Genomic DNA, 25,085 nt, shown 5'->3' on the forward strand with positions numbered 1-25,085 from the left:
TTCAACATGGAATCCTTTCAACATTTACCAAAAACGCAGTCCTGGGGCTGAATTGCAACTAAAATAGAAGAGACTTTACTGAATAAATTATCCGCGCACTTGTTTTGGAAGAACTGCGAGCCTGCGACCTTGCTTTTATCATCCCCACCCGCCTCCCACTTCAATCCCTGTTTGTTTTGCTTGACAGTCTCATTCACGTGTCCACAAATTGCTGCGCCGAGATGATTCTTCAATTAGATTAAAGCAGAGCAAATGAATTCACTGCAAGAAAAACAAAAAACAACACAACCCCACAGTTCCCCTCAAGTGAAGTGCTCGCACAGCTTGATTGAGAAAAATGTCTTCAGAGCAAATACAATACGATTACCTTCTCTACTCTCTCAGTAGGCCTATGGAGGAACGGCATAATTTTCCCTGAGAATGCCAGAGCGGCAGTTGTGATGCTTTTGGAAATGTATTCCATAAAGTTTCATTTCAGTCGGCTTGCTGTGCCCGTGGTAAAACTCATTGCTGTGTGCCATCTGCCCAATCTGTCTGGGAATGTTTTAATGCAGTTCAGTCCTTTGCAAAGGGTGCTGTGATTAATGCTAACGAGAGTCGTGGCTGACAAACACAACAGTACTGATAGCGGTTATTGCATTGTGCCAAATGACTTACACGAAACGGCCAAACACCTCACGATATGGTCAGTAGTTTGGAGAGAGCCGTCCTAATGAGGTAATTAATCAATCGGTGCAATTGTAAAAGTGTTGTTTTACAAATCTCACAATCGGATAGCGAGCAGCGCATCTACCTCACAGTGATGAAATGCGTTTGGCTGTTCTCCCCATGCTTTTTGGGAGTTTTCTTCAGATATTCACGTTTCCTCCCGCATCCTAAAATATTATTTGTAGGGTAATGAAAGACTCCAAATCAGGGGTTGACGAATAGATGTAACTTCGCATCAACTGGTGATCAGCCCACCAAATTAATGATTGCCATCCCTCCTTAGTCCTGTAGATTTCGGTGGCACTCATTACAAACTGTCTCAGACCGTCCAAACAAAGAAGGTGGCGTTACCTCAGTCTGTAGACTGCGAGATCTGCATGCTTCTTGACATATTATAAAAGCACACATGTTGGAATTAATAAGAATGTCAAAGTTGAGTATGTATGCATTGTTTGTGTATCTTTTTCCCTGTGCTTGACTGATGAAGCCTGTGAAGCCCCGCCTCTTTTGCCCAAAGTCAGTCGGGGTAGACTCCAGATCACCACTGACCCCAATGAAGACGCTCGATGGAAAATGGATGGATTATTCAACAGTGCTAATTGTCACATGACCGACCAGTTTGGGGCTGCCAACTGTTGGAGCTGACAAGGCTGACAATTCGCACATGCCTGACAACCTTTTTGGACCTTTTCCCCAATCGTACACTTTACTGCCTGTTTTCGCAAATCTCTCAATAGTGGTCAGATTCGAGTCGGTACCGTGTGGTGGAAAAGTCACCAGAGTAGGTGACTTTTAGTAGTAGTCTGTTGTGGATTCCCCCTTATGAATTGAAACTATTCATCGTAGAGAAGATGTTCTTTGTGGATGTCAGAACAGCTGAAGCGGTTGGGAGGTAGGGAGGGGGTGGCGGAAAATGTCCTCCCACATCTTGTCTTCTCTCCTTTGTCTGAAGCTCTCCTGCTGTTTGCTTGTTTTGCATCATGACAAACAAAACCACAGTAGTGACTGGGGGTAAAAAAGAAAAAAAAAGAAAAAGCTTTTGAAAGGCTCTAATGTAATTGAGCTGCTAAGCACTATGTTGTATCGGGCAATCATTGGCTGGAATCCCTTGTGGCATGAAACATAAATCACACATATGCCAGTCTCTCTCTCTCTCTCTCTCTCTCTCTCTCTCTCTCTCTCTCTCTCTCTCTCTCTCTCTCTCTCTCTCACACTCTCTCTCGCACTCTCCCTCGCACTCTCCCTTGGTCTCTCTCCCTCCCCTTGAGTAGCCTGATAACTTTTCTGCCATTCTCAACGGGGCTTCAACCTTGACAAGCTCCACTCCATCCCTGCCGCTGCGGAATAAATGTCACACTCCCGTCAGCACGACCGAGGCCTGTCTAGGAATTTGTCTGGTTAACACGCAGCTCATAATTACTCGAAAATATCCAGACTGTTGGAAAAATAAACCATCAGCAGATTATTTCTTAATTAGAAGTGCCACATCTCCAATCCCATGAGCTCAAATGACAACTAATGCAACCCTTCCGATTTTTCTCTCTCTTCAGCCATATGCCGACTCCCTCTCTCCTAAGTGCACAGAAGGACAAATTCCATCCATGTTTTTTTCCCATGTAATGGAAGACTGAGGGCCCCAATCGAATTGTAATCGGAGAAGCTCTCGGGTCGTCCAATATTGAGCCAAAGTGGCAGGTGCCAGTTGCAGCCTGGCCGCCTCGCTAATGTTCTCCCTCTGTTGCTGCCTATGCGAAGAGGACCTTATCGACTGAGAGCTGCAGCGCATTTCAACATGTTTTTGCCCTCACTGGGGAACAGGTGGATGTAAGAGACGGGTTTCGAAATCTGGGTTAGCAACAAAAGTAATAGACAGATGTACTATTGGCACATTGCTTATGCCGTTGCCGTAGTTGTGCAAGATTCTTATATTGCAACACGGTGATGAATTTCAACCTTGGGATGGCACAGATATATGGAGTAGAGATGAACAAAAAGGACTTGATATTCATCCCAGATATCTGAATATTAATACAATTCAATAGGACTTTGGGTTCAGTGAAAAACTGGGATTTAAAAAAATATATAAATAACTAGAACGAATGTAGAAAGTTACTCATCTACATTAACATGTAATAACCAGCTAATAACGGAGAAATCAAATAATTTGACTGCCGCTTTAACAATTAAAAACAAATGTTATGTTCCGACTGGTTAGAACTTAAACAATATCAACATTTTACAGTAGCAATAACAATATATTGTATGCTTCAAAACAACGGTGTGCAAAAATGTATTGAACAGAGGTGCGTGTGCGTGTGCGTGTGCGTGTGTGTGTGTGTTTGTGTGTGTGATTGGCTACTATTGGCTACATTTTGATTCTTTGTAAGTTTTTTTTGTATATCATTGGTAAATTAACAAACGGTGGTAAAATATTACCTGTGGGATCAGCACTGCATGTCGGAGTTTGATTTTTTGGGGCGTTTTAGTCTTGACTCTGACTTGGCTGCGGTCCCGACGCACCCTGGCCATGCCACGAGGCAGATGGTGCGTCCCCGGGCGCTACCCACTCGCCGCTTGCAGCCTCATGCTTTCTCCTGCTGTCGGTTGGTCATTAGTGCCGCGGCACCGGACGGGCATTTTGGAACAGTTTACAAATACGAAGCCTCTCATCGATATCCACTAATGTTTATGAACAAGGCAACAGTGAGCTGGTTGATGGGGCTTTTTAGACACTGTTGATCACAGCGATTGCCGGTTCAGATGTGATGAGGATCAATTATTAACACTGTTGCCGAGCAGTGGACAACAAAGGACCGGGTTATGAATGTGTTGAGATTCGCTAACAAACAGAATTGAACCCATTAAAAACATGACATTGCTGCGTAATGCATTTCATGGAATAGAACAATGAATGAAAAGATGTATCTGGAAGCTTCTGGAACTGTTCTTTTTATGTAACTGAATGTGTTGAAACATGTTGACCTTCAATTTGATTTGCTGTGGTTTGAAATGACTGCTTTAGTTTCTCATTATGGACTTCAAGATACAGTAGCAAAAGAAAAAAATGCTTTCAATAATCTATGCGTTTTTTTTTTGGTTGAGTCAGTCCCACACTTCAAGTCAATTCCATATTCTAAATAGTGGTCAGGAGTAGGTGTTTGTTGACTTCACTGCATTTTGGGGCGAGGGTGGGGGGTACATTGTTTCAACAATGTTCGCGGTAGCTGCATAGCAATTCATGTCAAGTGAAACTGGGGTTAAAAACAAAGAACGCTATGAAGAAAAGCCACCAAATGGTAAGAAATGAAGTAGACGTAGGGGTGTAACTAGTCTGTCATTTAAGACCACGGAACATAAACATGGACGTCCACGACGTTGTGGAGCAACCGCATGATAAAGTCATCATGTGAAGGGATGACCTCTATTTTACAGAATGTCATTTTGATGATCTTGGATGAACTGGACAGCGCGGTGCCTCCTGTCTTACACTTGGGAGATGCGTGATCGAATCCGGAACGGGACATTTCTTTGGTGGCACGTCATCCTCCTTACGGGTGCTCTGGTTTCCTTCCACATTCCAAAAACATGTGCTTGATTAGTTGGAGACTCTAAATTGTCTGTTGCTGTGAATGGGAGTGTAAATTTCGGGTGTACGTTGCCTCTGCTAGCCCTGTGTTTTAAACACACCTCAGCCCTCACATTTGGTTCTGGACCAGTCTGATACCCACGGTTTAATGAAATGCTTTGGAGACTGAGATTGATTCAAATCGCTCCCGACCATTCAAATTAGTGGCTCAGCTGCTGCGTCTGATGGCAAAATCCATTTTTTTTTACCTTTGAAATAACAGCAGCCCTTTTAGACCGTTCATCTCAAATCTCATTTTGATTGCCTGTGAAGGCAAAGCACACACTTCTATCTCTTTCAAATATTACAGCTCTTTGAGATTTTACAGCTTAACTTGACACTCAGGCACTGTTTGAAGGCTGTTGGCAAGGTTTTTCATTGCTCACTCGTCCTTCGTTTGTCCAACGCTATGTCAACAGGAAAGGCAAAGATGATGTCATGCTTTAGGAGCAGCTCCGCCCGTAACTCAATCAATGATTCTGTTGTTTCCTGAAGCATGCTCAAACATCCTGCAGCGCACAAGGATCCATAGCAAGGCTGTAGAAAGTGTTTCAAGACCTTGAATAAAAAATATTTTTGATTTGCAATTCCAGTGGAGCATTCCTTGTCAAACACACGGTCTGAATTTCCGATCAGTTTCTCACAGGAAACAAATTTAATCGAATACACCCATCACTGGTTTGAACCGTGATGATGATGATACAATGATGTCACATTTTATCATTGTAATTGTTGCACAAAAGTTTAAAACAATCAATTCTTTGTCGTTACCGTTTGATATCGCTGTGTCTCTTCATGCAAAGAGTAAACACACCCTACTTTCCGATGTATATTCCATTAATCGTCATCATTGTTGTCAATTTATTTTACTGACCAGCCAGGACACATACGCTGAATTCTCGAGAAAGAAAGCTGTTTTTGTGTGACTTACACGGCGCATTTTCTCTCCCTGAACATTTGGGCCAGACTGTCAAACTCAAGGCCCGATGTGGCCCACGAAAGCAAATCAAACATGTCAATTTCCATGATGCTTGCTTAAATCTCGACCAACATTTAAAATTCTCGTATGTAATAAATAAGAAACATATTGTAGGCATTTTCTTGTAACCAAACCCTTCATTACAGAAACTTAAACAATAGTTGAATAAACCGTTATTATTGCCTTTTTTAAATTTGGTTTCAGTCATAACAGCCCTCCAAGGGAAACGGTAACTAAAATGTGGCCCTGAACAAAAATGAGTTTGACACCCCAAGGGCTTGCATAAGTTGAACTCTCAAGATTTCCTGGGGTCTCATGACATTTGCGTATATCTCACACTATGAAGAACTACCCAGAAAAAGGAACCATACCGCCACCGGTGCGTTCTCACTTTTACGAGCACCGATGTACTTTGTCAAAACCTTTCCGAAAGTTTAAATCTACCAGCACATGAAGCCAAGTCATGTTATGCCAACAAGGAGACAAATTACATCACTTTGTGTTTTTGTGGGCCATGGCCTCCGACCTCGAACCACTCCATTGAAGTACCACAGTCGGATGGGAATTGATGTGATTCATTATGTTTTCATAGTGAGGGTTACTTATTCTTGGGGCCAGGCTGTGTATGAGTTTGGTTTGGCACACGAGTCTCCATTACTGTTGCTCGAGCTTTCATGCTAACACGTGACGAGGCAGTAATCAAACTGCGTTTGTGATTGATGTTTATTTTGCTAAGAGATTTGAGGTCGTTTGGGGCCCCGAGGTTGTTGTTTGTGTTTGGGTTGCAGATTTTTTTGTTACCTCTATTTGCAAGAGAAACATATGTATTTTATTTTGTGGCGTAAAAACAAACCGGGGCCGTGTTTGTGCTGGACTTGAAACTTACAGAAGCATAACATTTGAGGAACCCATAATTATGCTGCGGCAGAACAAGGCCTATTTATTTTCCCTAAAACAGATGGAAAAGAGCAGCGTTGGAAGATAGGGGATTTAACACACAGTAGCTGCGAGGAAATTCACCCGTTGTCCTTCAGTTGACGATGCCGAAGGTGTTGGGACGCAGTTAACGTGATATTTAGAATGAAACACTTCAGCCAGGTTTCCACCAAGTCGTACGGTTCAGTTCACTTTTTTCACAGTTCGAAACAGGTAAATGACTATTTTATTTTTTTTGAAATTAGCTAACAATATTTCCATTAACTTGAGTTTCCAATCGTAGACGTGCAGGCACTGCATGTAATTTCTCTTTTTCATTCTGTCTTTTTTTCTCGTGGCTCGTCGCCATCGAGCCGGAGTCACATTAGTTTAGTGTGGAAAAATAATCAGCGTGAAGCTTCGAGGCAGACATTTACTGTGACTATTTTTGTGATCAAACTCGTCAAGTTATCGAAAATAATCATTGCAAAGTCTCACAATTGGGCCACATGCACTACCGCAACATAAACAAACAAACCCTTCTGTCACATACAGAATGAAACATGAACAGTTTGAATTTTTTCTAATCAATTTGTCACACTACATCGCAGGTGTCAAACTCAAGGCCCGGGGCCAGACCTGGCCCGCCACATAATTTTATGTGGCCCGCGAAAACAAATCAAGAATGTCAACTTCTCAGATGATTGCTAAAATCTGGACCAAAATTTCAACTTCTTATACGTAATAAATACGCGAGCTATCGTTAGCCTTTTCTTGTTCCCCACCCCCTAATTACACTAACTTAAACAATCGTTGAATGAAGCATTATTCTTGAACTCTTGCTACATTTTCACAGTCATAGCGGCCCTCCAAGGTAAACGTGACAAAAATGCGTTTGACACCCCTGAACAAGATGAATTGTGCTCCTGTAATCGTTGGATAATGTGCTTAATATTTTACACTGACTTAATCAGTGATTGGTTTAAACAAAGTTAAACTGTGACTCAGGCACTCCTGTAAATTGTTGGTGCTTTCCCAATTAAAGTGAAATCACCGTTATATTCTACATACAGTAGTTATTTTAAGCATGATTGAGTGTTTGGGCGTGCGTGTTTGTGTGTGTGGGCTGCGCGCACGTCTGGCTATTCCTGATTGTTGTCTCAGCATAGCCCTGATGAGTGATATGCTTGTTTATGTTTAGTCAAAATTATTTCCCGGTGCCCATGACTCACAGGGCGTTGTGCCCGTCGTTGCACACTCAGGGCGCTGCATAAGCATTTGGCTGATTAGACAGATACATCAGTGTGTTTTACTCACGCCGACAAGATTTGAAATTGTTAAGTGCCTTGACAGAGAAGGGTACTAGAAGTCGTGTTCTGAGTGGTGCTATCTTAACGCAATCAAGAAATGTTATAAAGGGGCTAATTTTTTGCTGCTCGATTTTATCGATTGTTGGCGGGAATAGCGCGAGACGACTATTTAGCCTGCAGCTTTCCTGTCACATCTCGTTTTCTCACAGAAATAATCCCAAATATTGACACATTGTGGAGTTGCGGCATGCAGCATTGACTCACGAGGGCTGCTGTCACTCTCCATATTTGTCAGGGAAATATCGGGAGGAAGTCCGGCGGGTGATAGAAGGTGAACACACCCATATTGAAATAATGACAGTAAATCATTTTAAAACTGACATGACTTTGAGCCATCCACTTTGCATCGCACTTGTTGTAAATAGGATGTACAATTCGGAGTCATCAACCAACATAAATGCTCCTTTGTTCTTAGCCATTCCTGGGTATAAAGCAGAAAGGCTGCAGTCGACATTTTAACACTTAATCTCAGAACTTTGAAACAGAAATCCACAATGCAACCTTTGACCATCCATTCCTTTTCATGAGCATGTGATGCTTGTTCTCATTTGGGTCGTGAATTTGGGTGAGATGGGAGAGCACCCTGGACTAGTCACGAGTCAATCGCAGTTACATTCATGACGAACCATTCACACGTACATTCACAACCATGTACAAATTAGAAAAAAAAAATTAAAAGCACTCTTCTGTGTATGAAATCTGGAAGACAATCGGTTGTGTTTCGGGGATTCTTCTATTAAGGATTCCGTAGCAAAGTTATTCTATGACTATCCAAGCAGCTGCTAGGCTACCATTCAATGTAAACAAATAAATCATGCCAGCATGGTGTGAAAGTGCGCTTCTGCTTCTGTGTCAGGAAATCCCAGTTCGAATCTCTGTTTGAACATCTCTCTATGGCGCTACTTTTCTGGGTACTCTGGTTTCCTTACACATCCCAAAACCATTTTCTTAGCGTGACTCTTAATTGTCTGAGTGTAAGTGTGAACGGTTGTTTATATGCGTCCTCCGATTGGCCGATGACGAGTCCAAGATGTCACGCGGCTCTCACCCTAAGTCATCTTGCATTGACTCCAGTACCCTAATGAGGACAAGAAGCATAGACAACACATGATTGGATGTTTCATTCCAGGTAAACGGATGTGCATTTGCCATGCGACACTGTCTGTATGAGCAGTCAATGTCAAGATAAAATAATATGGAGTCGGAACAGAGAACATTCCCTCACAGCAAGAACAAACTCCTCCGCTCACACCTCTCTATTAGCGCCAACGTCTGAGAGGACAGATGGCTCCCGGTGGGCCTTGCAATTCTTTCAAAGTGTTTACTTTTTAAGAAGCTGTGTCTTGGTGAAGAAAGCAAATATTTCACATATGCAAATACACCCCCCCCGGAGGCGCCATAGATGTACACTGTGTTCCTTCCAGTTTTGGGCCGTGTTCCTTCGGTCTCAGGACGTCCGCTTAATTGCCATCTACTGCGCAAGACTGCAATTAGCTTGGGTTTGCTGGCCGGCTGGCCGGGTATAAATCTGCCAAATTGCTTGTCTTAAGAAAATCCAGCAGGCCAGCTCGAAGCCTCTACTTTTTGAAAAGTGGGCTTGTCACTGTCATATAATTAGGCCGAGCAGCATTTTCAGAGAGAGCGTGCTGGAAGCTCCAAGTTGGGACATTGTGGTGTGCTGGAGCATACCGGCGTATGTATCGCTTCATCTCGCGGCCCAACTGCAGATGTCCAGTGCGCATGACGCCTAATCTGTCATCGCAACCCTCCTGACACCTCATCGTGTTTAACAGAGCAGAAAAATAAAGTTCGCCGCAATTTCAACTTTCCCCTTGTCGTATTCCCCTCGCAGCTCATTATCCTGGAGGACTACGCCGACCCGTTTGACGCCGAGCAGGCCGGCGGCACGCAGGCCACCACGGAAAAAGTGACCACCGAGAATGATGGATACATGGAGCCGTACGAGGCTCAGAAGATGATGGCGGGTAAGTGTGATGATGTCTTGTCGCATTGTTGATGCCCGCAGTTGGAATATCTTTGCATTCATGCTTTAGTCAGTCAAAGTTTAGTGATACATGCTGTTTATGTACGTAAATTCACCATGAAACTTTGATTTATTATTTTTTTAAAATAGAAAACAGAAAGATAGTGCTTTGCTTTCATCTTTAATTTTGTGGAGAGTGGCTGTTTTAATTTATTGGTTATTAAAAGCCATGAAACTCCGTTTGATCAGAGAGCAATATATCTATCTTCCATATTTATTCTATAGTTGACACCCCCATATTGCTGTCAAGTCTAATTGTAAAATTTTCACAAATTATTTTTGGCTTCTCTTTTGGGGAATATCTATTGATGCCATTAAATTATCTTATTTTCTAATTTTTTTACTATCGTAATTTTTTTAATTTTGTATTATTTTCATTTTATTGTACTGTTTATTTTTCCATGGTTATTTTATTTTAAAAAACTTTTTTATTGCATTTTTTTCTTTTACATTATTTTATTGGGATCATAAGTTTCTTTTTTTCCATGATGCATCATGAGGGGCTTATTTTTCCACAATCAATTACTACCATAGCCTATCAATGGCAAAACAAATTATTGCATTGCCACTATTACTTGTATCTCTGTCCGTGCTGTTACTTGAACATGCATGCTTTGTGGAGTTCTTGTTGCGATGTAATTTCGCCACACTCTTTCACGCTGGGACTCACCAAAGCACCTCAGATGGCCCGGTGCTGCTTTAACATGACAGGTGCAGCAGAGCAGAAAGCAAATGTGTGTCATTGAGGATTTGGAAACATTTTCAAAAGCGGCGACTTGCTAGGAATGATATGATATCCGCCTCGAAGCGATTTACAGAAGAAAAAAAACAGAGGAATAAGGTCGAGAGTGGTTCTGAAAAAGGGTTATTTTCTGAAGTATTACCGGTACATAGAAGCGGCTGCATGCTGGGAGTTTCTTGGAAGACATTTTCTTTTCCTTCTCCTGAGACCACAACAGTTGTGTCCTCATATAAGAATTCATCTGCACCACATTCTCCACACTGCTTTGTCACACTGCACATTCATCCTGTGGCCGAGTGAGCAGTGACCAAAAAAACAAAAAAAACAACCCAACAATTATGCAAATATAATCGCAAATATTTTTAAAGATGGTACAAAACATGGCTTTTGTTTTCCTGGGAAACTATGAGTATGGGTCATGTTCAACAAACAATAAACAACCAACCAACCAACCAACCAAACACACAAACAGTGTAGTGGTTATGAACAACACCTACAGTCCGGAGGTTCAGGTTTGAAATCTCAACCCCCTCCCTCCTGTGTGGCGTTTGCATGTTCGGTCCATGGCTGCAATGCTTTTTGTCTGTGTATTCCATCTTCCTCCCACATTACAAAATTATGTAAATTAAGTCCATTGAAGACTCTAAATTGTGGTTTGTATCTAAGTGTAAATGTTTGTTTCTTCTCTACATGCATGTGAAATGCAAGCGTTCTCACAATGGGCAATCCATTTTGCTCCAGATAGTTTTGATGTGTGCCGGATGAAGCAAAGAAGTCCCAATTTCAGTCTGTAGGTTTCACGGTCAGCCCAGTGTGTTCTTTGGCCACTGACCGAGCTTGCTATCAAGATTGAAATTTGCCAAAATACAGTGTTGACAGTCCATAACTCTTCTGAGAGCCCGCCCTTTGTAAAGATGATATAAATATGGAGCTTTTTGACAAATCACTAAGTTCACTGTGAAACATGACAGAGGCCTGGGTAGATTCAGAAGCCTCTTTTTTCTATCTGGCACAGGATGTCTTCAGTCTGTGGAGCCGATAAAATCTCAAGATTATAAAGGCAATCTGAAGCGGAATGTGCTACCCTGTGTCGCACAATGTGCAGGTCATGCATCCTGCAGCATGATAAAGCCCCAAAATGTATGACTAAAAACACCCAAGAAGGGCGAAGAACAAAACTTTGCACTCTTGTGCAGTACCGTCTTTCGATTAGCCACTATCTGAGTCAAATTGAACATCTTTAGAAGTGTAGTTGTGTAGTTTTCAGACTATTGGGGCCTCAATACCTCAGCTGACACCTTTTCAGCTTCTGACACAGAGTCCCATCACAGATCTAAAGCTTGACAAAAAGCGTGTTCTCTGTCTCTCCTCAACAATTTTCCTCTCGTGGCCTCCAGACAATCTCTTGTTTTCATCTGTCTTACTAGTTTGACCCTGGCCCCGCCGCTGCCCGAGCCGAGTAAGGAGAAGGGAGAAAAAGAAAGATTTATAGCCTTCTCTTAGCTGCTGGTGGCTGTAAAGAAGAAAAATCACAGCAACTGTTTTTTTCTTGTGGCAGCACTCGAATGAGTTTTAAATTGAGCTAGATTCACTTTTATTTTTTGCTTGCCTGCCGACATTAAACTAGGATGGCAGTAGTTGTCGATGTGATAAAGTCAATGTTGTAGCTTTCTTCTAAAATGAGATATGTTTTTGTTTTCATCCTACGACGCATCCTTCCTACAGTTTTGACAGAAGCTTCATGTTTTGCGCGCTCAGGCTTTGAAATCATAAGTGCAATTCATTAAAAAAAAAAAACTTTCAACCATCGACTCATGTAGTTATGTATTTAGGCTTTAAATGACAACCAGTATTAATATTGTTTGAGTCATTTTTAGAAGGCATCCATTCCTTGCAAATTCCACAAATATAAAACACATAAATAGGTGTACATCAATCTCCAGTGTGTGATTTTCTGCAGATGGGACAGACGGACAGCCCGAGATGAACATAGTAACACCAATTGTAACTTCCTTATTCACAGTTAATGTCCAGCCTAGTTTTTGAGTTAGCACCATAGCCATGTCATCCATAAACTCTCTCATAAAGTGAACTCTACGTGTAAAATTCAACAGTGTAGAAAAAGATGGAGCGTTGTAAAAAAAATAATATAAAATCCAATTAATTCATGAGTGTAGAGTGGGAGTGAATAATCCTTTAATTGCCCTTTCAAAAAATAAGCATAAAATGGGAAGGGAGTTAAAGTAGATTTGCTTTAAAATGCAATGATAATTTCTTCGTTACACAAGGCACACGCCTTAAATACACAAAGACTGCTGACGCTCTGGCTTGATTTACGGACACGTTGGACGGGCATGTCGTGACTTTCTCAGCTCAAAACGCCAGCCCGGCCTCCCTTTGAGTGAGCTAGCTTGAGGTCAACCTGCAGTCATGCCAAGACATCCACACCCTCCAGCCTGTCTGTAGATTTCCTGCATGTGTACAGGTCTACTTGTTCCCACCATGCCTGGCGTGTTTGTCGTGTCTATACGCGTCAGCCATTACAATGTCAACTTTGAATGTGTGCGATTCCAGAGTTAGTTATTTATTTATTGCTACTATGCCGACTGCTAGCACGTTCACATTTGATGGATTCTCATTTACAATTGTACCTGACTCCATGGATGACATTAAATCTTTAATCAACGTTCCAGTTTTTGGACTCATGTTACGATCATACTTTTTATTATTATTATTTTACCAAGTGGAAGCCTAGGGAATGATATAAAATCATTAATATTGTTTGAGTCATTTTTAACACTTTTTCACTGATAATGCTAACATGCCATCTATCATCTGACCAACTGTTAGCATGGCTATAGCCTATGATATAAAATCCTTCTTGATCTGTTGTAGCTCTTTGTTTGCTAATTTTGTTTAGTGCTAGCATACCAAGTTTTAGCATGTTAGCAATTAATAAATTATTATTTGAAACACAACCAGCAGTAATTACAGGCCATGATGTAAAATCCCTGTTAAAGATTTGTAGCACTTATTGTACTTGCATTGCTATGTTGCTTCATGTTAGCATACCAAGTGTTAGCAGGTTAAAATTTGATCAAAGCTAAACTGAAGTAGTACCCAACTCCGCGGTGTAATGAGATGTATCGCTTATGTACTCAGTTTGCTATTTTGCGCGCGATCACTCACCCAACCCACGCACACACACACACACACTGTTGTGTTCAGTAGTAGTGACACACATACCTTCAGCTGTCATTCTGCTCATTCCTGGAATACCACATCAACGAACTAATCACAGGTGGAGATGCCGGAAGAGACACCCTTTTTTGGTTTGTTATTCCCTTTGCTTTGGAGGTTGGGTTTCATCACCATTGGTTTAAGATGCATGGTTGCACAAAGCAGTTCTCACGGTTCTGAATAAAAGGTGGTACAAAATAAGTTAGCATACCAGCTGCAAAAGCATTTTATCCAGTCTCATTAGCTTTTTGAAATAGCAAAGGGTATGGTGTGAAATCATTATCAATCTGTCTTAGGGCTTTCCGTTCGACATTTTAGCATACCAACAGTTAACGCGCGGGCATTTCAAACAGTGTCATACACTTTTTGAAATAATTACGTGGTGTGTAACCTCTGTGGATCTGCCTCAGCAGTTTCTATTCTAAAATTGTAATCGGGAGATTTTACTATACTCACTGTTTGCATGTTAGTATTTTATCCCCTTTCATTAATGTTTTTGAACTCGTCCCCTTTGATCGACCAGAACGCTTCCTGTAATAAGGTTGCGATCTGGCTGTGCAGTGGTTTAGCCATTTTCTCTGAGTTGAGTGGGTGTGTAGCAGTCAGTGTGCAGATACTAGAAAAATGAGTCGCGGACCTATCGCATCCGTTCGTTTTATGAGCCTTTCAATTTTTATTGCCTATTGCAACCAATCGACAAACCATATAGATGTCTAATTTGAACCATGTCACAGATATTTCTATTCAATAAACTGTGGCAAAAATTGGGTTTTAATGGCATGGGTACTTTAAAGTATTTCCACATAAAATGATATATGACTCCCAGCCGGGAAGTGTTTTATATGTCAGGCTGATGAAGTTGTTGTTAGTGTCAGATTGGTGCAGATTGTACACATGTTTACTGTTAACATTGTAAACATGTCCTATTTCGCTCATGCCAAAGATGAAATCTGGGTTAGATTATCAACAGGTAGCAGGCCCATTTAAAATTTGTAGGTTTGTTTCACCTTGGTAGAGGTATGCGATTCTGCTTACATATGCTGCGATACCAATGACATTGTTGAAGCTGTTGAGACTTGTGCTGACAAGTACATGGGGCGGCTCTAGTACTCTTGGGTAGCGTTGCGTCAGGCCATTTCCCAATGAACATACACACACACACACATACACACACACACACACACGCACCCTTCATACTCACTCACTCATTCAGGCACAGCACAAAAAATGTGTGAGTTTTCTCTTTATCTATTTTTTTTTATTCCATACAAGTGGAAATTGATATCTGTACTTTCTACTTTCGTTTTACTTTGTAAAATAGGCTTGTTACTTTTTCCAGCTTCTATGAATAGCAAATCTTCACTGTACATCTGCTTGAGTAGAGTGTGAGCACTTTTTGCCGCTCTCTTTTAGCGTGTCCAATGCAAGTAACACCAGTGGTGTGAATTATTTTAGCCATTCAGACTCTGTCAATATTGGTTTGTTCTCATGCAGCAGGTTATCGTCCAAGGAGTAGGGCAAAACCTTCATGTTTTCCACAATGGTTGACTCATGTTGGCGTGTAAGATCCTTGCAAGTGTCCAACAGGAACACTCCCGGTGATGCAGAGCATCCAGTGCCAAGAGGTTGAGTCATTGTTAGCCATGGAGTTAGCAGTTTCCGTGACTCATGAGAATGCTGTTGGCCTCACAGATCCAATGCCGGGAATACCAGCAACTCAGAATGTCTTGCGGCCTTTTGAACGTAATCCACATATTTTATTGTTCTCTTTCTAGATATGATACCAAAATCCCTCTGTCTATCTATTTTCCAAACCTGTCATCCTCATCCGGGTTGCGGTTTTGCTGGAGCTTATCACTGCTGATTTTCCAAGAAACAGTCTGCCCACTTGTGTTACTTTTACATCATAGCACCAGCCATTGATTGACAGTTATTATACAATGATCTGACAGGCTGGACCTGGTGATGTAACACCTGTGTGCCATAATGACAGAGCAGGTGTACGGCACTCACTTCTCTTAGTATGCCGTCATTGTATTTTGTCTATGACAATGACATGGAAAAAGAGAAAAGTGAGCATTCAGAATTTGTCAATCTGAACAGTTAGTGATGGTGTCCAGCAGTAGAAGGACCATAGTTTACAGTCGCTCACTCAATACAGATTAATTTCTGTGAAAGAAAAACTCAGGTGTCAAGTGGTTATTCAGACACCGGGACAGTATTATTATTATTATTTTAAATAAGTCTCCTTTTACTGCTGTGAGATCTTCATCCAATCTCGCTGTCATCAGACTTTCCTTGGTTACATAACTTCACGCTCCAGAAATGCTCAGAAGCTGCACAGCACACTTACCAGGCATTTCACTAAAAACCCAGACACAGGTATCACAGGCTTCTTCACTCGCGTTTGGCTGAGATTTCTATTTTGAGACATTAACCACCAAACTTCATAAATATGTCTCTCTCGAATAATTCTTTTAGTTTGTGTGCTGCCACCTTGTTGAGTATCAAGGTGGTGGATTAATGATTCAAGCGCAGCAGCTTTCAGACGAGACTGTAGATTCAATTATGTTCCTGACAAATGCTTCAGACTATCCTCTTTGACAGTCAAGGTTAAGAAGACAAAAGGTCTGACAGAATTCAGTCTTCTCTTTATTCGTTAATATCTAAAAGCCAAATGTGTTTCTGTGTAAGAGCAACATACAGCATTGGGACATTTACAGTGACACGAAAACTAGATTGAAACCAAGTTATGCTCATCCATCCATCCATTTTCCGATCCGCTTTATCCTCACAAGGGTCGCGATAGGTGCTGAGCCTATCCCAGCTGTCTTCGGTCAGTAGGTGGCGGACACCCTGAACCGGTTTCCAGTCAATCGTAGGGCACACAGAGACGAATAACCACCCACGCTCAGCCCTAGGGACAATTTGGAGTCTTCAATCAGCCTGCCATGTATGTTTTTGGAAATTGGGAGGACACCGGAGTACCCGGAGAAAACCCTTGCAGGTCCAGGGAGAACATGCAAACCCCACACAGGAAGGCCAGAGCCGGGACCAACGACCTCTGCACTGTGAGGTCGACATGTGTCGTCTGATGTTCAGACTGAGACACCACATAATGAAATGGACGCAACATTTGTTAGATTGAGCTGTGCGGCAAAACTGTTGGAGCAGTTGGATGTTAAAATGTCACGCAATGTTCAAGACAAGGTTCTGATTTGTGTTTTTCAACTGTTCAAGATTAGAATAGCAATTTTCATCACAGTGGCAAGCCGTAATAGCATAACAACTAGTCAAATGCAGGTACTTGTCACACTCATGAAAAACTGATATCATTGCATTCTGGTTTAGTGAATACATTTGGTTACATTTTCAAACTTTTCCAAGACATTATGTGGAAAATGTCCTGCTCGCGCAGAAGAAAAGCATTTTTTTAACGATCATTTTGTTCTCTCACGATACCAAATGTAAGCCTCTCTTTAAAACCAAGATACATACCAAACCATGGTTTTGTGGCGTTCCGTTACACTCCCACTTGTGAGTTTGCATCTGTTGCTGTCGTGTACCCCAGCAGCTGCAGCTTGCAAGACTTGCGCTGGGACACCATCACGCTGAAAGAGAGCTTTGGCACGGCCTACTGTCAACACGCCTGACGCCCTCGCTCGACTTTTAGCGCAGACTTACGCACTCGTCGTACACCCACACGTTCATGATGCTATCCGTGCCAGCCATCTGCTTCTCTGCTGCTAATTCACTAGTCAAACTGGAGTCAAGTAGCTGCCTGCGACGGCAAGACGCAAGCTCCGACTTGCGGGCACTCGAGGGCGAATGGATACTTGACATATCCGATGACCCGCAGGAATGTGTGGATGTGTGAGCGCGGCAGCTGTGTAAACCTCTATCTTGCGAAGCACGTATCAATGCCTGCTATATCAAATGCCAAACCGCTACATCCCTCAACGGGGTATAATGTAATGGGGTCGTTAATCTTTCCTTTTAAAATGAATGACTCCAGCCCACCGTGAGCCGTGCCAATGTGGCTACGTAATCTCCCCCACACTCGTTCATCCTCTTCAGCAACCCAGCTGTAAGGCACGGAGCTCGGTCATTCCATCCATCCATCCTTGGCTTGGCACTGCCTATTGGAGGCCAGCAGGAATGTGCTGGCGAGGATGCAAACTTCCTCTCTGTCTTGCCTCCAGAGTACTTCTTTGTTTATATTGTGCGCAGGTTATATGATATTTGACAGCTAAGTGATGAGGTTAAACATGGTCGGCGGCTCCGTCCATACAGCTGCTAAGAGCCTGACAACTATGTGATAGATTATTTGGGCAATGTGTATCTCACCGGCCAAAGATACCATGTTCATCAAAGCTCTATGAGGAGTTGAATGTGTCCTCGCATCCTCTTTTGAGGAGTGAATCCTTCAATGACATAGGCTAAATGATTAAGCATTGACCAGCTGTCAGCTTTGGATTGAGGCTCGTTAATGGGAATTCCTATGTCAGGAGTTTTTCAGAGTTGTACTAATGAACTTGTCTGACGTTGGTACAGCACACTTTTGATTCCCATTCAGAGACTGTGAATGCTTGTCTGTCTCAATGGGTGCCCTATTTATGATTGGTGATCAATCCAGGGTGTAGGATGCTGTGCTGTTTTTTGGGGAAAACCCCCCCAAAACAAAACAACAACCGTCATCTATCGGTTCTGTGCAAAATGAAACAATTCTCTGTGTGACAGAGCTCCGCATTGTCCGTCTCAACTGTCGCCTGTTGACATTTTTTTTCCGCTTGATTTTGTTTTCACCGAATCCTCACCAGCCATTTTTCTTTTGCCTCCCTGCCTCATTTCGAAGATTGACTTCCTTTCTTTTCGACTGTGTGTGTACTGCATGTTTGCCTCGGTGCACACACACTTTCCATCATTCTACCCCGGAGGCAGCCGCCTGAGAATCCTGTTTTCACTTCCATAGACTATGCGCTAAGCTCCTTACAGGAGGCTTTGTTGTCTTATAAAACAACCCCTCGCTCTCTCCAGGAGCCAATTTATTTGTGACATTTACCCAAGGATGACCTTCACTTCCTCAGACACGTGCCGTAATCTGTCCTCCTTGGGCAATTCGGCCCTTATTATTACAGTTTGATTCCCACAGTTATCCATTCCTCTTTATGCACGACGCATGCACCCGCTAATTGAATGTTGTATCTGCACCAGTGTAAATTGGACTCTCACTCGGTTTTAAGGCAGCAAATTAATGAGGAAACCGGTACCAGATTACGACCTTATCAGAGCAAGTGGAGTGTGTCTTCCAAGTGTCAAGAAGCGGTTAAACTGGAGGATGGTGTTCGCCGTGCACTAATCTGTCATACATACCCGACTAAGCAATGTATCGTCGAAACAATAAAGAGTGGGGAAATTGAATGCCCTCAAGTTCCTACTGTTTCGAGAAATATCGAGGGCAGAGTTGCACAATACGATGGACCTCAGCAAAAATTGTCAGGTGACCATTCGGCAAATGTCAAGGAGTTAACGCTAGCTAGGTGTTTTTCTTTTTCATTGGCTCTTTCTTTTTACAAGGCTTATTCCAAACATTTCAATTTGAACAGCAAAATGCATGGCAAGCCAGGGGAGTTTGTTTATTTTGCTTATTCTTTACATTTTTTCATTTTTAATTTGTTTGCAGCGTGACCACAGGATGAGGTATGTGTGAGAAGCTTTTTCTTCAAGCTGTCTGAGGCCTTTATTCCATATCTTCCTCCAAATTTGAGTTTAACCTGCCAACTCAAAGTTTCATTTTAGCGAGCATCAAATTATTTTCATTTTTAAACCGTTGCATTTTGCTTTTGCGACATTCACTCCAAACATTGGAGTTTGGACTGCTGTCATGCAAATTTGCAAGAATGGACCATTTCAGATGTCAATATACCTGGCAAGAATGATAAAGGATGAACACTGCACATTTGCCCTTTTTTTTTTTTTTTGGTGACACTATTTCCAAACCATTTCTAAATTGTTAGACAGTATTCACCTAATCATTTCATATTGTATTTCTGATGTAATCGCTTCAATTATCTCTGTTGGCTGGTGACCTATTCATGCATATTCTTCTGTTCCAAATGTTTGGCAGCTTCATCGCCGACGAATATTAGACTCTTGACAACAGCTCCATGTGACCTTTTCCCTTCATTACTTATTCCATCAAGAGAATAATTACTCTGCGGAAAGGGAAATCGCGGGAAAAAAACTGTGGACAGCTTTAGTTTGGCTCTCATGGCTACTGGTCTGTCTGCCCACTTGCCCGTCTGTCTCTCTGTCTTCGGCTCCATACTGTCCTTACTTCAATTCCATTTGATCAATCATGGAATGGGCTTGCCGGTGCGGTGAGGTGAAGCGCTGGTTCTACTTGGGGGCTGGCTGCTGTGGGTTTCGGGGAGGGTTGTAATAGGATGGTGCAGCTGGTTAATTTGATATGGTGTGTATGGCTGAGGAGTCTCATTAAGGTCTTGGAGGCGCTCCATTATGAGAGGGAGGATAGCACCGGCGGGAACAAAAGTGGATGGGAACAAGGTGTGAGTAGGTTCCTACTTTCTGCCCCCCCCCCCTCTTTTTGCATGCCATTATCACCTCGACACGGCAGCGAATATTTCTCGCTGGACTCGTACCATATGCAGGTCATTGTAGAAAACCGCTATGTGCTGCTGATTTAAATTTCACCTGAAATATTCAAAGCGATCATGGATTTATCAGGCCCAACATTTTGAAAAGTTCTCTGTGGTGTTCAACTCAAAACTTTCCGACATCGTTTACATCAGGGGTCCCCAAACTTTTTCCTGTAAGGGCCACATAACTTTTCCCTTCTCTGATGGGGGGCCGGTGTCAGTTTGTAACATCAATGATCGTAGGGGAGCTTAAAAAATTTATTGTTTCCCAGAAAGCCACACATAACCAAATAACCCTTTCCAGGTTCTTTACAGAAAAAAAAGTCAGGAAACAAATAATAACACTATTAATGAAATAAATAATAACTAAATAACCCTCTCTGAGTTCTTCACAGAAAAAACAGGAAATAAATAATAACTAAACAACTCTCTCTCTTTATAGCCCCTTGAAATCCACAAGAAAAGAGTTCTGGCATCTACGAGAACACCACCTATCTTGTCTTGTTTATGTCTGCTACAGTCTTGTTCACATGTTCTACTAATTGATTTGAGACACAACTAAAACACTGAAACATTCTATGGTATGTAAATAACTTTGTGACTTTGATTTCAACCCTATTTGCGTCATGGGTCATTTTGCCCCGAAGACCACCTTTGTACTTTTTTTTTGTACAGCTTCCATGGAAATGTGAATAAAAACATTTCAATTTTTCTGCAGTTGGGGACAATCTTGGAAAAGTAATAAAATTTCAAGGTAAAAAACGATAATTTAGGGGGGTTTTGGGGCGTTTTTAACACAGTGATGGGTCATTTTGACCCATGGACAACAGGAGGGTTAGAGGGCTGGGTCGTAGTTCGGGCCGTAGTTCGGGGACCCCTGGTTTACATCCGTACATTTTCAATCCCATGTTTGAAGATTGATTCCATGCATGAATTGACTTTCCCCCACAAAAATCCTCAACAGGGAAATTCAAGGACTCATTCATTCATTCATTCATTCATCTTCCTAACCGCTTGATCCTCACTAGGGTCGCGGGGGGTGCTGGAGCCTATCTCAGCTGTCTCCGGGCAGTAGGCAAGGACACCCTGAATCGGTTGCCAGCCAATCGCAGGGCACACAGAGACGAACAACCATTCGCACTCACGCTCACACCTAGGGACAATTTAGAGTGTTCAATCAGCCTGCCATGCATATTTTTGGAATGTGGGAGGAAACCGGAGCACCCGGAGAAAACCCACGCAGGCCCGAGGAGAACATGCAAACTCCACACAGGGAGGCCGGAGCTGGAATCGAACCCGGTACCTCTGCACTGTGAAGCCGACTTGCTAACCACTGGACTACCGGGCCGCCCCAATTCAAGGACTTTTAGGGCAAATTTGAGACATTGTTGACATTTTCTGAACTCTTATTGTAATGGCAGTGTTGTAATGAGTCGAATAATTCTTATCCCCGAGGAGTCTGAGCCTGGATGGAGGACTTCCTGACCTTCCTTCTTTTGACAGCACAGCAAACGAGTTTACACTCAATCAAAATTGCTTCTGCTGGTTGTAAACAAGTTGCTGATTAATCACTTAAAATGGAGGACACATTTTACGTCAAGGAACTGATTAGTCAGCAGTCATTTCCAATTACTTGAACTCTTCGCAATCACCTTATCTGGTGACCGGTGAGTTCAAAAGTATTTTTTATTTTTCCCTCAGATTGACAGCATGCAAAGTAGTGGTGTGGAAATGTTTGACGCTGCAACGCTATCACCCCGAAACCCGTGCGGCTGAGAATTCATTTCCACTCCGCAGTCGCTTTTTCCTGACGACTGTGTGTTACAACGCGTGGCCACTCTCTCCCTGTGGCCCAGCATACGACGACATGCGGGAATGGGCAGAGTAAATTATTCATGTCAAAAACAAAATAAATACATCTCCCTTGACCAAATCCAATAAGGCGCATATGATTTGGCTGTTGGAAAGATGGGTGGTCTGGATAGGGAAAGCTTGCGCATCTCATGGCGCCGTGAACCTCCCCCCCACCCCCACAATGTCCCTCAATAATTGACTTGTGCTTGGTATTGATTTTCTGGTGATTAAGAACGTCTTGGCTAGAATGGAGCCCAAAGTCTGGCTCCTCGGCTAGCCTATTTGAAGTGATCTTTGCCTCAGCACACAAATGTGGTTAACCTCCAGCTTGGTGATCTGGAGTTGCTAATCACTATTGATGAATCACTCCAGTGGAACCTCAATTTATCTTCCTTCAGCTTGTGAAATGGAGCTCGACCAACATTTTATGGGAAAAGATGCCTTAAAGGGGACATATCAAAGAAATTTACAATACAAGAAACCAAGGTTACTCGGCAGACATTATGCACAAAAATATTCAAGGCAGGTCGGAGAGTGATGCATAACCTCCCCGTTTGATAGAGAGAAATAACAACAATTTAAAACAAAAACAAACAAAGAAAACACTTCAGCTGCCAGTGTCGCTAATTTGCGGTTTGTGTGCCTGTTAAACCGGCTCGTCTTCCATTCGGTCTGAAGAAACTTGTCATTGGTTTGCAACCACTGAGTGAGCAAGTACGTTTAAACACACACACGCACGCACACACGCACACACACACACACACACACGTGTACACAAAGGAAATCATTCCTAACATTTCTTTTTTCATACTCTTGGCAACACTTGGCTTGGAATTGATAATGCTCACTCAGCAAGTGGCTAGGCTAAAAATACCCTGCGATTCTTCTAGAACCTAGTAGGTAATGGGCAAGGTAAGCGCTTTGAGTCATTCCAAAGAATCAATTACTACGTGAGATGATATTCTGTTAATATAGACAGAATATTATATTCTGTCTATATTCTATATTCTATGTTCTGTTAACTTTGATTACGGCCTGAGATGATGAGTTACTGCAATGCTCGTACCCAAAACATATTGTCACGGAACTTTTCTGTAAGCCCTCATTAGGTTGCTTGGGCAGCGAATGTTTTTGGAAAACCGTGTGTTTGGCATTCCTGATATTTACATCAGAGTTTGAAGGCGCTACACTCGAGAATCTCGCTGTGTTGGCTCTCCATTTATGGCTGGAAGACTTGGAAGCAAACCTGCAACATTATATGTTGACTAGACTCCTTTGGTCCTCATTCCTTTTAGGACCAAAGGAGGTACCGATGGGAGGACTTTGACACTGAAGCCAAGCATGAAGTGACTGACTCCTGCAACTAATATTTTGCTCTTCCATGTACAGGGGCTCAGTTCCAATTCTTTACAGACTTGTTGTTTTCGTTCTTGTTTTATGGCTGTGAGATCTGGAGAATAACCTTTGACTGGATTCCTTTGGTACCACCCCCCTGAGTAGAATTCTTGGCCATTGATGAAACGACAAAAAAACAATGTTTTTTTTAGTAGACCCAAATGGCTTCAGTCATATATGAGTGACAGGCCCATCTCGGTGCCCTTCAGCAATTGCCACTCATCAGTCTTGTGCTCTTCATAACTACTGACAACGTATGAACTGCATCTGTTCTTGATTTTTTTTTTCTCCACTGATGGGAAAGAAGCCTCAAGTCGGTGCTCTTTTCTGCAGGCCTTAATGTCATTATCATTTCTCAACTCTCATTTGAACTAAGTACTTGTGGCAGAGACAGAGATGTGCTGCTCATACAAGACAACAGGTGAATTACAGAGTCCAGTAATTTGTGCTAAACAGCTGACTTGCAAAGCACCTTCATTTTGAGTTCATCCATCCAATTTTCTGTCGCGCTTATCTTTATTGGTGTTTTGCGGTTAATTGGAACCTCTCCCAGCTGACTTCGGGCTAGAGGCGGGGTACACCCAGCAATGGTTGACAGTCAATTGGAGGTCATTTGAGTTCATTGTCACAATTAGAGCAGTGAAACATGCAGTGAACTGTACCTTAAATGATCACCTTTGGCAAAGTCTCTTTTTGTCATCACCGCTGTTCTCTAGTGAATGCTGAGGACAATTTCATAGATTGTTTAGTACAATGTATGGTTTCATTGTTTCAGACAATGAACATTTCTGAAACAGCATTTCCAGTGCATCTTTTCATCATTCATTCATTCATCCAGTGCCCCTCCGTGAGTCGTCACCTTACCGCGGTGGAGGGGTTTGTGTGTCCCAATGATCCTAGAAGCTAAGTTGTCTGGGGCTTAATGCCCCTGGCAGGGTCACCCATGGCAAACAGGTTCTAGGTGAGGGGCCAGACAAAGCACGGCTCAAAGACCCCTTATGATGAGCAAAATATATGGACCAAGGTTTCCCTTGCCCGGACGCGGGTCACCGGGGCCCCCCTCTGGAGCCAGGCCTGGAGGTGGGGCTCGTTGGCAAGCGCCTGGTGGCCGGGCCTACACCCATGGGGCCCGGCCGGGCACAGCCCGAAGAGGCAACGTGGGTCCCCCTTCCCATGGGCTCACCACCCATGAGAGGGGCCAAAGGGGTCGGGTGCAATGTGAGCTGGGCGGCAGCCAAAGGCGGGGACCCTGGCGGTCCGATCCTCGGCTGCAGAAGCTAGCTCTTGGGACATGGAATGTCACCTCTCTGGCAGGGAAGGAGCCCGAGCTGGTGTGTGAGGCAGAGAATTTCCGACTGGATATAGTCGGACTTGCCTCCACACACAGCCTGGGTTCTGGTACCAGTTCTCTCGAGAGGGGTTGGACTCTCTTCCACTCTGGAGTTGCTCACGGTGAGAGGCGCAGAGCAGGTGTGGGCATACTCATTGCCCCCCGGCTCAGTGCCTGTACATTGGGGTTCACACCGGTAGACGAGAGGGTTGCCTCCCTCCGCC

At 42.9% G+C, this 25,085-nt stretch overlaps 1 protein-coding gene across 4 annotated transcripts in view; it reads left to right on the forward strand.

Annotated features, from left to right (window-relative positions):
• The window catches only part of LOC127599169 (SH2 domain-containing adapter protein F-like), an 86,737-nt gene that overhangs the window by 11,350 nt on the left and 50,302 nt on the right, over positions 1-25,085 (forward strand). For all 4 annotated transcript variants that reach the window (XM_052062896.1, XM_052062895.1, XM_052062897.1 and 1 more), the window contains exon 2: positions 9,450-9,582. In XM_052062896.1, the coding sequence (XP_051918856.1) occupies positions 9,450-9,582 (133 nt within the window). The remainder of the gene's footprint in view (positions 1-9,449; positions 9,583-25,085) is intronic.

The sequence above is a fragment of the Hippocampus zosterae genome, chromosome 4 (assembly GCF_025434085.1).
Source record: "Hippocampus zosterae strain Florida chromosome 4, ASM2543408v3, whole genome shotgun sequence".
NCBI classification, from domain to species: Eukaryota; Metazoa; Chordata; class Actinopteri; order Syngnathiformes; family Syngnathidae; genus Hippocampus; species Hippocampus zosterae.